The sequence below is a fragment of the Neomonachus schauinslandi genome, chromosome 2 (assembly GCF_002201575.2).
Source record: "Neomonachus schauinslandi chromosome 2, ASM220157v2, whole genome shotgun sequence".
Taxonomy (NCBI): domain Eukaryota; kingdom Metazoa; phylum Chordata; class Mammalia; order Carnivora; family Phocidae; genus Neomonachus; species Neomonachus schauinslandi.
Genome location: NC_058404.1, coordinates 147820928 through 147835304, shown reverse-complemented (window position 1 = coordinate 147835304; position 14377 = coordinate 147820928). Strand labels below are relative to the sequence as shown.

At 37.3% G+C, this 14377-nt stretch overlaps 1 protein-coding gene across 1 annotated transcript; it reads left to right on the top strand.

Annotated features, from left to right (window-relative positions):
* The first annotated feature begins 6899 nt into the window (after nt 1-6899).
* On the top strand, nt 6900-9065 carry CABS1 (calcium binding protein, spermatid associated 1). The gene is made up of 2 exons (XM_021702412.1): nt 6900-8281; nt 8918-9065. Exon 1 carries the CDS (start codon nt 6961-6963, stop codon nt 8164-8166), a length of 1206 nt encoding a protein of 401 aa, XP_021558087.1. The 5' UTR covers nt 6900-6960; the 3' UTR covers nt 8167-8281; nt 8918-9065.
* Nucleotides 9066-14377: the final 5312 nt, after the last annotated feature.

Below are 14377 nucleotides of genomic sequence, written 5' to 3'. Positions count from 1 at the left end.
GGAAAGAAATGGTGCCCTTAGAAGAAAGACCACACTCAGTAATGACTCCAATGTATTTGAGTCTCATTCACCCCATGCCAGTGCTGCAGTCTCTGAACATGCATCCCAAGGATCTCCAACTGATATCAAAACTACCAAACAACACCAGAGCTTTATTCCCAAAGACAAAAATCTTAATTCTGATGATGTTCTCCAAAGTTCTTCTGTCAATTTTAATACCAAGTTTCCCAGATCCATGATTTATTCTCTAACTGATTCAAGTTGGATTTTTTTACCTGAATTTCTAGATGAAACAATTGTGGAAAATAGTTTTCCAGTTGGTGATAACACCATCATCATTCTCCCTAAAGGCAAAAGAATGGAGTCCCCATTTGTTCCAGACCCAGAACTAATGATAAGAAAGGGAGAGAGCAAGATATTCACAACTGATTCTATCAATCTTTCTGTGATCACCTATCCTAAAGAATATAAAGACCAATTCAACAGGAAAGACGTCTCATTTGCTTTGTATAATCATGATACCCCAAAAGAAGCAAAAACCACCATATCAGCCAAATTCAATGCAAATAAACATAAACCAAACTTGGCAGACATGCCTCATTCACAGAACAACATTATTCCTTTGGCTGAGTTCAATGTCATTCCTGATGATGATCTTCCCATTATTGGTAAAAGTACTGAGAAAGGAAACAGAGCTCCAATCTTTTCTTCATCTATGAATAAGGCAGCCAGCCCTGTGGCTGATTCCATTGTTCTTTCCGCTGAAGATAGTTATGAAGGAGGTGATTCTATGTTACCTGGAGAAGATGTTAAATCTAGGGGATTCTCATCTCTATTAACATCTGCCATGCTTAGTCCTAATTCCTTGCCTGAAAATCCTGAAACCTCTGGTCTAATAACAGATAAATCCTGATCTGAATCTGTAATAAATAGGTCAGAAATGTTAGAAAGAGCAACTGAATATGCTGATGCCATTAATGGTGGTGATGTTTCAGAGAGACAGATCATAATAAGTCAAGCTGACATTCCTTCCTATCCATTGGCCCAGAATATTTCCCCAACTGGATCAACTACTTTTTCAGATAGTACCACAGATGGTGAAGTTGATTCATTTTTCTCTCTGAATAGAGATACTCCTGAGAATTATAAAACTAAGACTGACAAAATATATTTCATATCTCAAAGACCAATGATGAAAGCCTCAACCCTTAGAGAAGACTCTCAAGATAGTGTCTATGAAAGAAGGAAAATAGCTGATCTTTTTGATCAAGAAGATCCAGCTGCTAAATTGGAATTACATAATTTTACAAATACAACAGTTTTCATCCCAGCTATGAGGAAAATCCTTCCATCAGGAACAGAACCCAATCCCCTCTCCAAGAGGGACAGCAATATGGAAGATTCTTTCACTGCTAAATTTAATGTTACTTCCTACAAGCCTCAAACACCTCCCAATTTAAAAGGAATCTTTTTAGCTAATTCCACATTAATTCTTCCAGAAGATGTTAGGCCTACCTTTCATGATAAAGTCACTAAGACAGGAGGGTCCATCACAAATACTCCAACTAGACTAGATGGCCTACAATGGAGGTCAACTTTTTCTCCTTCTGATTTCACAGCATCCACGGGGACTTCCAAATATTCTGAACTTGTTCCAGTTACTAGTATGGGAAAAGATATGACCAAAGAGACTGATTACAACATTCCACATGAGAAAATAATTATTCCATCTGATAAAGCTATCATTTCACCTCTTATTACCTCTGAAAAAACATGGCAAGTAATTTACAAGGCAATATATCTGAGCAGAAAGATTTTATGAAGAGAGGGACATCAGCTGAATATGGAACAACTTATTTTACAGAAGAGATTTCAGAAAGAGTGGATGACATTTCTTCTGCAGGCAAAATCACTCCAGCATATATGGACCATACAACTATGACATCTGATGAAGTGGTTCTGAATATGTCTCAGATATGCATGCCTTTGAATTAGAAGATAGAGCAAATAATTCCCTGATAAAAACGGGTATACTCATATATGCGCCCAAGACACATGTGTCTCATGCACCATATACCACAGTTGCTGCTTCAGACAGCTTATCTAAAACAATACCTCCAGTGTTGAAAGCTAAAGAAAATTACCAACCTATGATTCCTAGACAGGAAAATAGCACTGACACTGATGCCATTGATCTCAAGAATTCCAATGCCAATGTCAATACCAAAGCTCACAGACCTAAAACTCACTTCCTAATTGATGCAAGTATAAACTTTCCTTCTAGTTTTTCTGACAAAACACCTACAGGAAAAAGCACCATAAATAGTGATGATGACACCATAATTCCCTCTGAAGGCTTTGACTTAGAAAATAAAATAACTGAGCATTCCCTTTCTCCAGACATGAAACCTGTAGCTGACAGCAAGACATTCACAACTGATACTACTAATCATGCTTTTAAAAATAGTGATAATTTTCTCAGGAGAAATACTTCACCTACCATTTATAAGACATTTACACTCAGGAAAGCAGACACTACCACATCCAGTATATCTGATTTTACTGAAGATCAAATGGGTATAGCTACAATATCTGATTCAAGGTTTAGTAATTTTCCTATAGCTCAGCTTTCCAGTGATGACATCTCCAATGTGAAAGAAAACGCAGAAGATGCAATCAACACAGCTCTTACTTTCGTTTATCCTTTGAAAAAGATGTCAGCCAACATTCCATATGCTCCTGCTATTTCTACTAAGAACAAAAATAACATTGGTCATTATAGCCTTCCATCATCAGAGAGTGTCAGGTCTCTAAGACTTGCATCTATGGGGCTACCTGAAATTTTCATCCTAACTTTGAAAGATCCTACTAAAGAAACTGCAGCCCCCAAACTTATAAAAGGCACAAACATATATTACCCAATAGTGTTAATATCAGCAGCATCAGAGCCTGTGTCTATAGACTCACCTTATTTCAATAAAGGCATTGCCTCAGAAGGACAAAATGCTAGAAGTCAAAGAGTCCCAAAGGCTTTCCCTTTGGTTTATACTGTTCTCCAAGCTGATTCCACAGGTTCTTCAGACAATATGGCTAATATCAAAGCGAACACAGCTGCTACTACTGTCACCAAGAGCAAAATTTTTTATATTGATGCCTTTAGTGATCAAAATTCAGAACCCAAGAAAACAACCACCAAGTTTTCTACTCTTTCTCCTAATGAATATAGTAAACCAAATTTCTATTACACAAGGGAAATAACTAAAGCTTCTGCAGTGAAAGACACAGCTGAAGTGAATCACCTTACAGATGTAAACAGAACAACAGGAAATGATCCAGTTATTCAGGTGAAAACAAATTCTCTAAAAGATGCTGACCTAAAGCCTTATCTTGTAAATAAAAATGTCATTGCTGATAATAAATCAGGAAATAAGGATGATGACATTGTCCCTGTAGCAGCTTACTCAAGCTTTCACAAGCCAAAGGATTCCCTCCCAGATGGCTACGTTCCTCAGGAAACTTACTTCATTACTGGGAACTCAAATTTGCTCACAGAAGTGATCGACATTATTTCTACCAATGAAAAATCTTTATCTTACACAGAGATCATTTCCATGGTAGAGGAAAATCCCCAGTTGGAATTTAATTAGCCAATTTCAGAGCAACAAATACTGAATTTCAAACTTCAGAAAGCACAAATGATACACAAGAAACCACTGTCGAGAAAAAAAAATATTATCTAGGTTTCAAGAAATTTCTATTGTATCACAAGCTAAAGGAAATTCTTTAGGGCTGATATTCTTCAGTCACATACAGAAACAATTATTCTAAAGGACATCCCTGAGAAGCCTACAAACTACAAAGCACACATGAGTGTCATAACTGACCCTGCTATAATATATGCCATTTTCCTCAAAAACAAAAAAATAGTGACACCACAGGCCAATGCATCCTTCAATTACAATTTCCTTACTCATGGACCCAACATTCCAATCACTGGAGGGGAAGAGGACAAAAATGTGGATGTTGTCATAATTAAATCTCAAGATGTAATTGCTCCTCTCACCTCCCTCCCTGTATCTGAAGCTGGCAATTCTCTCAGGAATGAAGATACTGAACCTGAAACCTCCTCAGCAAATACATTCCAATAGTGATTATAATCACCGCACCTAGGATTAATAACTCTATTTTCTCCAATAAATAAATAAATAAAATTTGAAGATATATAGTCTCTTTCTAAAGTAGGAATTCTAGTGTCCATAGAAGACACCACTTATCTCAATTGATTCTTTTAAAATCGCACATGACATTTCATCTGATAAATCTCAAGAGATTCTCCATACAAAGTCTTAAGGGTGGGCATCACTATGACACCAGCATTTTCAAAGTCTGTATCTGAGGACTCTTCCTAGTCAAGTATCCATGAAAATCATAAATTGCCAAATAACCTTCCTGAGGCCTTATTGAGAAGTCTCCTTCTTTTGTTAACAGCTTCCCCTTTTCCACTTAAAAAAAAAAAAAAAAACTTTTTTTTCATTGTGGATCTGAAGAATTTGCTACTTAAACATAAACTTGATGCTTTCCTGAGAAAAGACAGTTTTCATTAGAGTAATAGACACTACAACAATAAAGGAAACAACTACTTAGATAAAATGAAACTCACCTATAGAATCTGATCCTCTGTCCTTAAGTCAGCTAATATCTTTGGTGGTAATGATCTATTGGTCAATTAAGAGTTTCCCATGTTCCCTGGAGCAAATGACTCCAGTTCCATCCTCAAAATTGCTAAAATTCCAGCACTCTCACCAGGATTTTCACCATATGCTTCCTGCTCTTTGATGGATGATACACACTCTCAATGTGAGGTGTCCTTTTTGAGGTCGATGATTAAAAAAAAAAGATAATGGTAATAATATCCTCTATAGGAAAGAAAAGACTTACTATTGCTATAATCAATGTGATCCCACCTCACAGCTATTATTACTAGAAACAGAGTTTGGTGTGAGCACAACAGTAATCCCTGAAATTAAAAACTATTTGAGAAATTAGTATCTATGAAGATGATATCATATCACCTGACATTTCTTTTTTTTTTAAGATTTTTTTTTATTTATTCATTTGAGAGAGACAGAGAGAGAGCCTCAGCTGGGAGAGGGGCAGAGGGAGAAGCAGATTCCCCGCTGAGCAGGAAGCCCAACATGGGGCTCTATCCCAGGACCTTGGGATCATGACCAGAGCTGAAGGCAGACATCTCACTGACTTGAGCCCCCCAGGCACCCCTCACCTAACATTTCTAACCAGGAATTAAATGCTCATAAAAATGAATATTTTGCTCCTTATTCTAATTCTATTCAATATAACATATACCAAGTACTCCAAGCTGACTTCTAGCAATTATACAGCTAACATTTCCATCTTTTTTTCCCTTTTTGTACACAAAAAAGAATTCCCCCCCAAAAGGACACCAAGTCTTCTGTTTATAGCATGCCTTATCCTGAATTAAGCCTCACAAACTCTAGATGATGAGAAAAAAATGTAGAGGTTAAAAAACCTCCCATTGAGTTAGGCAACCTAGAGAATGGCTTTACATTATGATTTCCTTTACTGCCACTGGAAATGACTTAGAAATAAAGAACCTGTGCTTGTCACTAACTTAAGACTTTCCTCCCTGTCCCTGATACTGACAGCATTTCCCATGTCAATAAACATTTTGGGACCCTCATAGTGACATCTCCTTGAAGCAAAAATATTTCTGGAGAAGCTGTCCATATCTTTAAAATGAAAAATGCCCATCTTAAACCTATCATAATTCTACAGAGAATGGTGATATATCTATACCAGGTCAATCAATTTTAAAAAGACACTGTAAACTTGGAGGTTGAGTCCATATCTAATGAAAAAAAACATTTGCCCTTGGGATGGAAACCATTGCTCTGGCTTATGCTGCTGCCCTTTTTCAGGTTTAGTTGTGTCTAAGTATGAAAATTCTCTTTCTTCTAATGACAGTGGGCAAACATTAACACCAGGCTACAATCTCCTTTCATCTAAGTAGCTAAACATTAAGAATGATAACAAAAGGATGATGGCTGGTATAACTAATATCATTATAGAAAACACTCCCTCTGAAATTGAGGATATAATTCTTAAGGCTAATACAGTTATTACATACTTCAATTTTGTTTCTGGGTGAATTCTGGCATATAATGCCAACTCCCTGGCATTCGGTTGAACTAACACTCTCTACAGAAAAATATTCCTAAAGAAATTAAATATACAAAACCTGACACTCTCATTGTTAAGCATGTTAATTCAAGAAAAAGTAAGAATTGCAATGAAGATGAAAACTACAAAAACCCTAAAAGGATAATAACTTGTTATCCTTACTGAAAAAGTGAGAATTCACTCTCTGAAGAAGAGAACTAACTGAAATCCTTGCTACCTAATTACCTTCTGTAGCTACCTTCATTGCCAAAGCTGCCATTGTTTTTTAGACATTTAAATACCATAAGTCTCAAAAGAAGACACTTCACCTCAAAAAGACATTTTTAACTTACTTGAAAGACAGACAACTTGAAGCTAATGCAGATAATCTCATGACTCCTGGAGTTTTCCCCACTGACACTAAACCCACAAAGTACGTGGCTGACACTGCTATGTCTATTTCAAGTGACACTAGCTCCATAATGGAAGGTAGATCCCTTATAAAGAAAAACATGATAAATCCAGCTGTGAATGTTGATTTCATGATCAGAGAGGATTCTATTGTCTTTTCATCTAATGTCAATACTCTTGAAACTAGATGCCCAATCAGAGCACAGAAACAACCTTCAAGGAGAGCCACTGCCATTGGCCCTATGGTTGATGCAACAATCACCATGATGACCAATGCTTCAATCACTATAATGAACATCACTCTCCTGCCTAGGGATACCACTGGGCCCAGGGAAAGACCAGTGAGTGTACATGGTGCCATTTTGTCCCATGGCTGAAGATGGTTTGCCAAAAATTGATTCTCATCCTCCAACAGAAAGCAGTAAAACAACAACTGAAGCAACCATTTTCTTTGGGGCTGACAACACTATTCCTAAATCAGAAACAACCATCACTTCAGAAGGAGACCACATTACTTCAGTAAACGACTATACACTAGAAAATGATTTTTCAAGAACAGACAACAAGCTTACATCTCCAAAGGAAAAAGTAAAATCAGAAGATGATGTTGAGTCCCATATTATTAAGTCATCAACCCATCTGGAGAAAGAAATTACTACTCTGACAGGCACAACAAACACCATGGCTAATGATTCTATTACTGAAAATTTAATCCCAGCGAAAATTGTTAATATTTCATCACCAAGTGCTACTGTTTCTTTAATAGATTTTTCCACTAACATGGCAAAAGAAGATATTCTCTTGGATACCACTGATCCAGGGAATGAAGATGTCTCAATAACTTCTGAAGTCTCTGGCACATTAAAGGGAGGCACCGCCAGCATTGCAGACACTCCCACCATTCCAGCTAAGGATGAATCTGATGTTAACAATTACAGTTCCTCAGTTAAATCCAATGTCACTGCTGATGAGGCCATCCAGATCACCAACTCTTCTATACCTGAGGCTGAAATCTCTCCTGCTACTGAAAAAAACTTCACTATTCCAGACATAACTGCCCTTACAGAAGAGAAAATAACTGAAATTGACTTAAGTCTTCCAGAGGATGACCCCAATGCTGTGCCTAAACTAACAGACTCCGATGAGGAAAAGTTCATCACTGTGTTTGAACTCACTACCACTGTCGAAAGAGACAAAGATAATGCAGAAGATATTCTGCTGACCGATGAAGAGTCTATGGATGAAGTCAATGTTTGGATGGAGAAAAATACCACAAATGAAGCAGAGAATGATCCTGTTTTGCTCACAGCGGTTGAATCCAGATATGACTTTGTAGTCCCGATATCAGTAGCTATGAATCTCACGGAAAATTCATCTACTCTGACAAAAGAAGATCTGTCTGAAAATAATACAATGGAATCTGTAATTAAGGACAGTGAGCCACTTTCAGAAACCACCCCCAATCCAGATACCCTAAACAATGAGGAAGATGCTTTTACAACTGAAATGGGTGTCTTTAAGCTACTGAAAGAAGAACCAGATGAGTTCCTGATTTGAAAGCAGCAAAACAGATGCCACATAGAATTGAGCAACAGCCTAGACAGCTAGTTTTAACATCTAAGAAGTTTGTCTAGCAAGCAAAAAATCTTAATAAAGAATGTGAACATTTAAGGCAAGTATTAGACTCAGAAAAATGTGGATGCTTAACAAAAGAAGTCATGCAGTAGAATGTATTTATGGAAACTTAAAAATTGAGTATACAAGAGTTCCTCTAGTATCAAAAAGGTTAATTCAATTATTATCCAATTATTTACTTTAATATAAAATCTTTAATCCCAGCTTTCAGGGATATGTAGAGAGAGAGAGCAATAAAGAAAGCTCGTTTCCTGCTACATTTAATGATGTATGTCATTTTAGTTGACCCTTGATAGCACATTTTAGTGTAGTTGAAGAGATGAGAATTGAATTACCATAGCTCAAAAAAAATTGTAGTATTAAAAGTTCTGAAGTGCTAATTCTAAACAGATTTTTTCATGCAACCAATGATTTTCTTCTATTAAAAAATATATTTGCAATCCTCCTTCTATTTGCAATAGAATTAAGACTATTCAGTAATTGTTTAGCATCCACATGTAAAAAATGTAAGAAATATTATAGAGTTCCTGGCTTATGTTGGATGCAAACTAGGCAGAGTGATATTTTATAAACACGTAAATCTGTCAAAAACAATATTGTGTACAAACATATTAATCAATTTAATTTTCTTTCTGTAAAATTTCTTTCCTGAATTTTTGTCATTTTTTTTCAGGTCTTAAGCACTGATATTGCACTCTTCTTATGCTTTTGGTTAGCAGTTCAAGGACATGAATCTTCATTCTTTCCTGACACAGACTTTTAAAATGGGTCTGTTTTCATTTTGCTGATTTTTCTTCAATAAATCTTTTGACAGCAACTGATTTACTGTTTGTAAATGTGTTTGATATTCTAGTACAGAATTCTTAAATTAGAAGAAATATAAGTACAGTTGACCCTGGAACAACATGGGGATAAGGAGGACTGATCCCCTACCAGTCAAAAATCTACCTGTAACTTTAAGTCCCCGAAAACTAAGCCATTAATAAACTACTGTTGACTAGAATCCTTACCAATAATATAAATAGACAATTAACACATACTATGTGAATCTGTTATATGCTGTAGTCCTACAATAAAGAGAAAAGAAAATGTTATTTTAAAAATCATATGTGAGAGAAAATACATTTACAGTACTATACCATAAAAAATTCACATATAAGTGGACCTGTGCAGTTCAAACTTGTGCTGTTCAAGGGCCAACTATAAAATTAAAATCCATTGTTTAAAAAACAACTTAGCTTTGGACACCAAGGACAGAATTATTCTACAGAGACTCATAATTTTATCATATTAAAAGAAAAAGAAAAACAAAGTCAAAACATTGGGTAAATAGTAAATGGTACATTTGGGGTGAAGGGAGAGGGAAGGATGTATACCATCAGATAGACTATATACTAGAATAATTACGGTAGCATATTAAAACCCAGAAACACATTTTATCATAAAAATTTAGTATATGGTAAAGTGAACTTCAAAACCATGAGATATGATGAGTAATTAATCTTGCCTTAACAGGTGGGTATTTGAGGAAAAATTAAGCTACAGTATTAAGACCACACTCTAAAATAAGTTCTACATGGATCAGAGACTTAAATATAAAATCATACAAAAGCATAGAAGGAAACACATGCATATTTATCCAAGTGGAGTTGAGAAATCTAAGCATATAAGAAACGACAAAAAGGAGATTCATAGATTTGACACCATGAATGGGTAAAATTCAGTACAAAAGAAAATTAACATAAAATTAAAAGGCAAATCATACCTCAGGAAAAATAACTGTGGTATGCATGGCACTCAAAAGATTACTATCCTCAGTCCATGAAGAGCTCCTAAAGAGAAAGTATTTTAAAGGAAGCATTTTAAATGGGCAATAGAAATAAACAGATAATTCATGAAATACAAACTGCCAATAAACATATAAAAAGTCAATGATCCTAGTATTCAAAGAAAGTGAAATTATTAGCTATTTCTTTTTTAACCATTTGACAATTGAAAATGATCATTTTAAATATTCACTGTTGGCTAATGCAAATTTCTCCACCCCTTCTGGGAGGCAAAGTGGAAATACATGCAATAAGCATTAAAAATATTTAGTTTGGGGGCGGAGCAAGATGGCGGAGGAGTAGGAGACCTGGATTTCGTCTGGTCCCAGGAATTCAGCTGGATAGGGATCAAACCATTCTGAACACCTACGAATTCAACAGGAGATGGAAGAAAAGAATAGCAACAACTCTCTGAACAGAAAAGCGACCACGTTCTGGAACGTAGGACGTACAGAGAAGTGAATCCGAGGCGATATTCGAGAGGATAGAAGGCGGGGGAGGGGGCCTCCATCAGCCGCTACCGGCAAGTGATAGAGCAGCGGAGCACAAAATCGGAACTTGTACAAGTCGGCTCTGCTGAGGGACATCACTCCAGTGGCTAAGCGGGGGGTGGAACCCTCACGGGGCAGTATGGTCTCAGGACCCTCGGAGTCACAGGAAGACCAGGGGTGCCTGAGTGCGGCAGAGCTCCCACTTATCCGAGCGGGGAAGCCAGTTGCAGAGACGGAGCCCAGGCACGGGCTCTCAGCTCGGGGTTGCCATAAACCATGATCCGCGGCACAGTCGGGCCCCTGCTCCTCCAGCAGGGACCCAACAAGTGGCAGATCCGGGGAGACTCCCCTTTCTCCCCTGGGAGGAGCGGCGCGGGAGTGAACTGCAGGGATCTGCTAGGTTTGGAGACTCCACACGGGTCGGGTGCCAGAGATAGAAACGCTCGGTTACAGGCCGGGTGAGGACGGAGTGCAGCCGTAGACCGGGGAGACGGGAGTGATTGACTGCTTTTCTCTGGGGGTGCACTGAGGAGCGGGTCCTGGAGTTCTCGGCTCCTCCGGGGTGGAGATTGGGAAGCCACCATTTTCACTCTCGTCCTCCAAAGCTGCACTGAAACCTTGCAGGGAACAAAAGCTCCTGAGAGCAAACCCTAGCAGATTACTTAGCCCGGACAGGCAAGGGCGGGGCAATTCCGCCTCCAGCAAAGACATCAGGGAACCACGGCAACAGGCCCCTCGCCCAGAAGATCAGCAAGAACAGCCAGCCAAGACCAAGTTTACCGATCAATGAGAATGGCAGAACTCCAGCGCTAGGGGAATAATGCACATTGAATCCATGACTTTTTTCCCATGATTCGTTAGTCTTTCAAAGTTAATTTTTTTTGTTTTTTTTTTTGGAATTTTTCTTTTTCCCTTTTTCAACCAACAACTTATCAATCCCTTTTTTAAAAAAACTTTTTATTTTTCATTTTTAGAGTCATATTATATCAGTTCATAGTAGTTACCCTTATTTTTGGCATATATATATAAATTGTTCTCTTTAAAATTTGGAGATACAGTTTCTTCTAACAGATAAAAATATACCCTAAATCTCTAGTGTACGGCTTTATTCTAGTCTCCGGCCTGATCACATTCTCTCCCTTTTTTTTCTTTTTTTTTTAAATCTTCTTCTTTCTTTTTTCAAACAACTTATCTTACCGATTCCTTTTATGAAATTTTTTATAATTTTCATCTTTACATTCATATTCCATCCCTTCATCATATTAACACCTATTTAGTACATATATAAGTTTTTCTTTCTTTAAAATTTTGGGAGGCACTTTCTTCTAACAGACCAAAATACACCCCAAATCTAGTGTGTGGCACTGATCTATGTACCAGCCTGATCATATTTGATCGTATTCTGTTTTTTTTGTTTTGTTCTGTTGTTGTTTGTTTTTATCTTTTTCTTTTTTTTTTCTTTTTCTTTTTTCTTTCTTTCCCTTTCTTTTCACCCAGATTCAGGTCTTTTCTGATTTGTTTAGAGTATATTTTCTGGGGACATTGTTACCGTGTTAGCATTTTGTTCTCTCATTCATCTAATTCTCCTCTGGACAAAATGACAAGATGGAAAAAATCACCTCAACAAAAAGAACAAGAGGCAGTGCCGACTGCCAGGGACCTACTCAATACGGACATTAGTATGATGAGGGAACTAGAGTTCAGAATGATGATTTTAAAGATACTAGCTGGGCTTGAGAAAAGCATGGAAGATATTAGAAAAACTCTTTCTGGAGAAATAAAAGAACTAAAATATAACCAAGTCGAAATCAAAAAGGCTATTAATGAGGTGCAATAAAAAATTGGGGTGCTAACTGCTAGGATAAATGAGGCAAAGAATTAGTGATATAGAAGACCAAATAATGGAGCATAAAGAAGCTGAGAAAAAGAGAGATAAACAACTACTGGATCACGAGGGCAGAATTCGAGAGATAAGCGATACCATAAGACGAAACAACAGTAGAATGATTGGGATTCCAGAAGAAGAAGAAAGAGAGAGAGGGGCAGAAGGTATACTGGAGCAAATTATAGCAGAGAACTTCCCTAATTTGGGGAAGGAAACAGGAATCAAAATCCAGGAGGCACAGAGACCCCTCTCAAAATCAATAAAAATAGGTTAACACACCAACATCTAATAGTAAAACTTAACGAGTCTCAGAGACAAAGAGAAAATCCTGAAAGCAGCTCGGGAGAAGAGATATGTAACCTACAATGGTAGAAACATTATATTGGCAACAGACCTATCGACAGATAGGTCTGGGCCAGAAAGGGCCAGGATATATTCAGAGCAATAAATGAGAAAAATATGCAGCCAAGAATACTACATCCAGCTAGGCTGTCATTGAAAATTGAAGGAGAGATAAAAAGCTTGCAGGACAAACAAAAACTAAAGGAATTTGCAAACACAAAACCAGCCCTACAAGAAATCTTGAAAGGGGTCCTCTAAGCAAAGAGAGAGCCTAAAAGCAACATAGACCAGAAAGGAACACAGACAATATACGGTAACAGTCACCTTACAGGCAATACAATGGCACTAAATTCCTATCTTTCAATAGTTACACTGAATGTAAATGGGCTAAATGCCCCAATCAAAAGACACAGGCTATCAGACTGGATTAAAAACAAGACCCATCGATATGCTGTCTGCAAGAGACTCATTTTAGAACCAAAGACACCCCCAGATTGAAAGTGAGGGGTGGAAAACCATTTACCATGCTAATGGACACCAAAAGAAAGCTGGGGTGGCAATCCTCATATCAGACAAATTAGACTTTAAACCAAAGACTGTAATAAGAGATGAGGAAGGACATTATATCCTACTTAAAGGATCTATCCAACAAGAAGATCTAACAATTGTAAACATCTATGCCCCTAACATGGGAGCAGCCAATTATATAAGCCAATTAATAACAAAAGCAAAGAAACACATCGACAACAATACAATAATAGTGGGGGACTTTAACACCCCCCTCACTGAAATGGACAGATCGTCTAAGCAAAAGATCAACAAGGAAATAAAGACTTTAAATGACACACTGGACCAAATGGACTTCACAGACATATTCAGAACATTCCATCCCAAAGCAATGGAATACACATTCTTCTCTAGTCCCCATGGAACATTCTCCAGAATCGATCACATCCTAGGTCATAAATCAGGTCTCAACCGGTACCAAAAGATTGGGATCATTCCCTGCCTATTTTCAGACCACAATGCTTTGAAACTAGAACTCAATCACAAGAGGAAAGTCAGAAAGAACTCAAATACATGGAGGCTAAAGAGCATCCCACTGAAGAACGAATGGGTCAACCAGGAAATTAAAGAAGAATTAAAAAAATACATGGAAACCAATGAAAATGAAAACACAACTATTCAAAATCTTTGGGATGCAGCAAAGGCGGTCCTAAGAGGAAAGTATATAGCAATACAAGCCTTTCTCAAGAAACAAGAAAGGTCTCAAATACACAACCTAACCCTACACCTAAAGGAGCTGGAGAAAGAACAGCAAATAAAGCCTAAACCCAGCAGGAGAAGAGAAATAATAAAGATCAGAGCAGAAATCAATGAAATAGAAACCAAAAGAACAGTAGAATAGATCAACGAAACTAGGAGCTGGTTCTTTGAAAGAATTAACAAGATTGATAAACCCCTGGCCAGACTTATCAAAAAGAAAAGAGAAATGACCCAAATAAACAAAATCATGAATAAAAGAGGAGAGATCACATCCAACACCAACGAAATACAAACAATTATAAGAACATATTATGAGCAACTCT

What these genes read in the sequence shown, in the direction of transcription:
- CABS1 (XM_021702412.1), top strand. Translation starts at nt 6,961, where the DNA reads ATGGTGCCATTTTGTCCCATGGCTGAAGATGGTTTGCCAAAAATTGAT.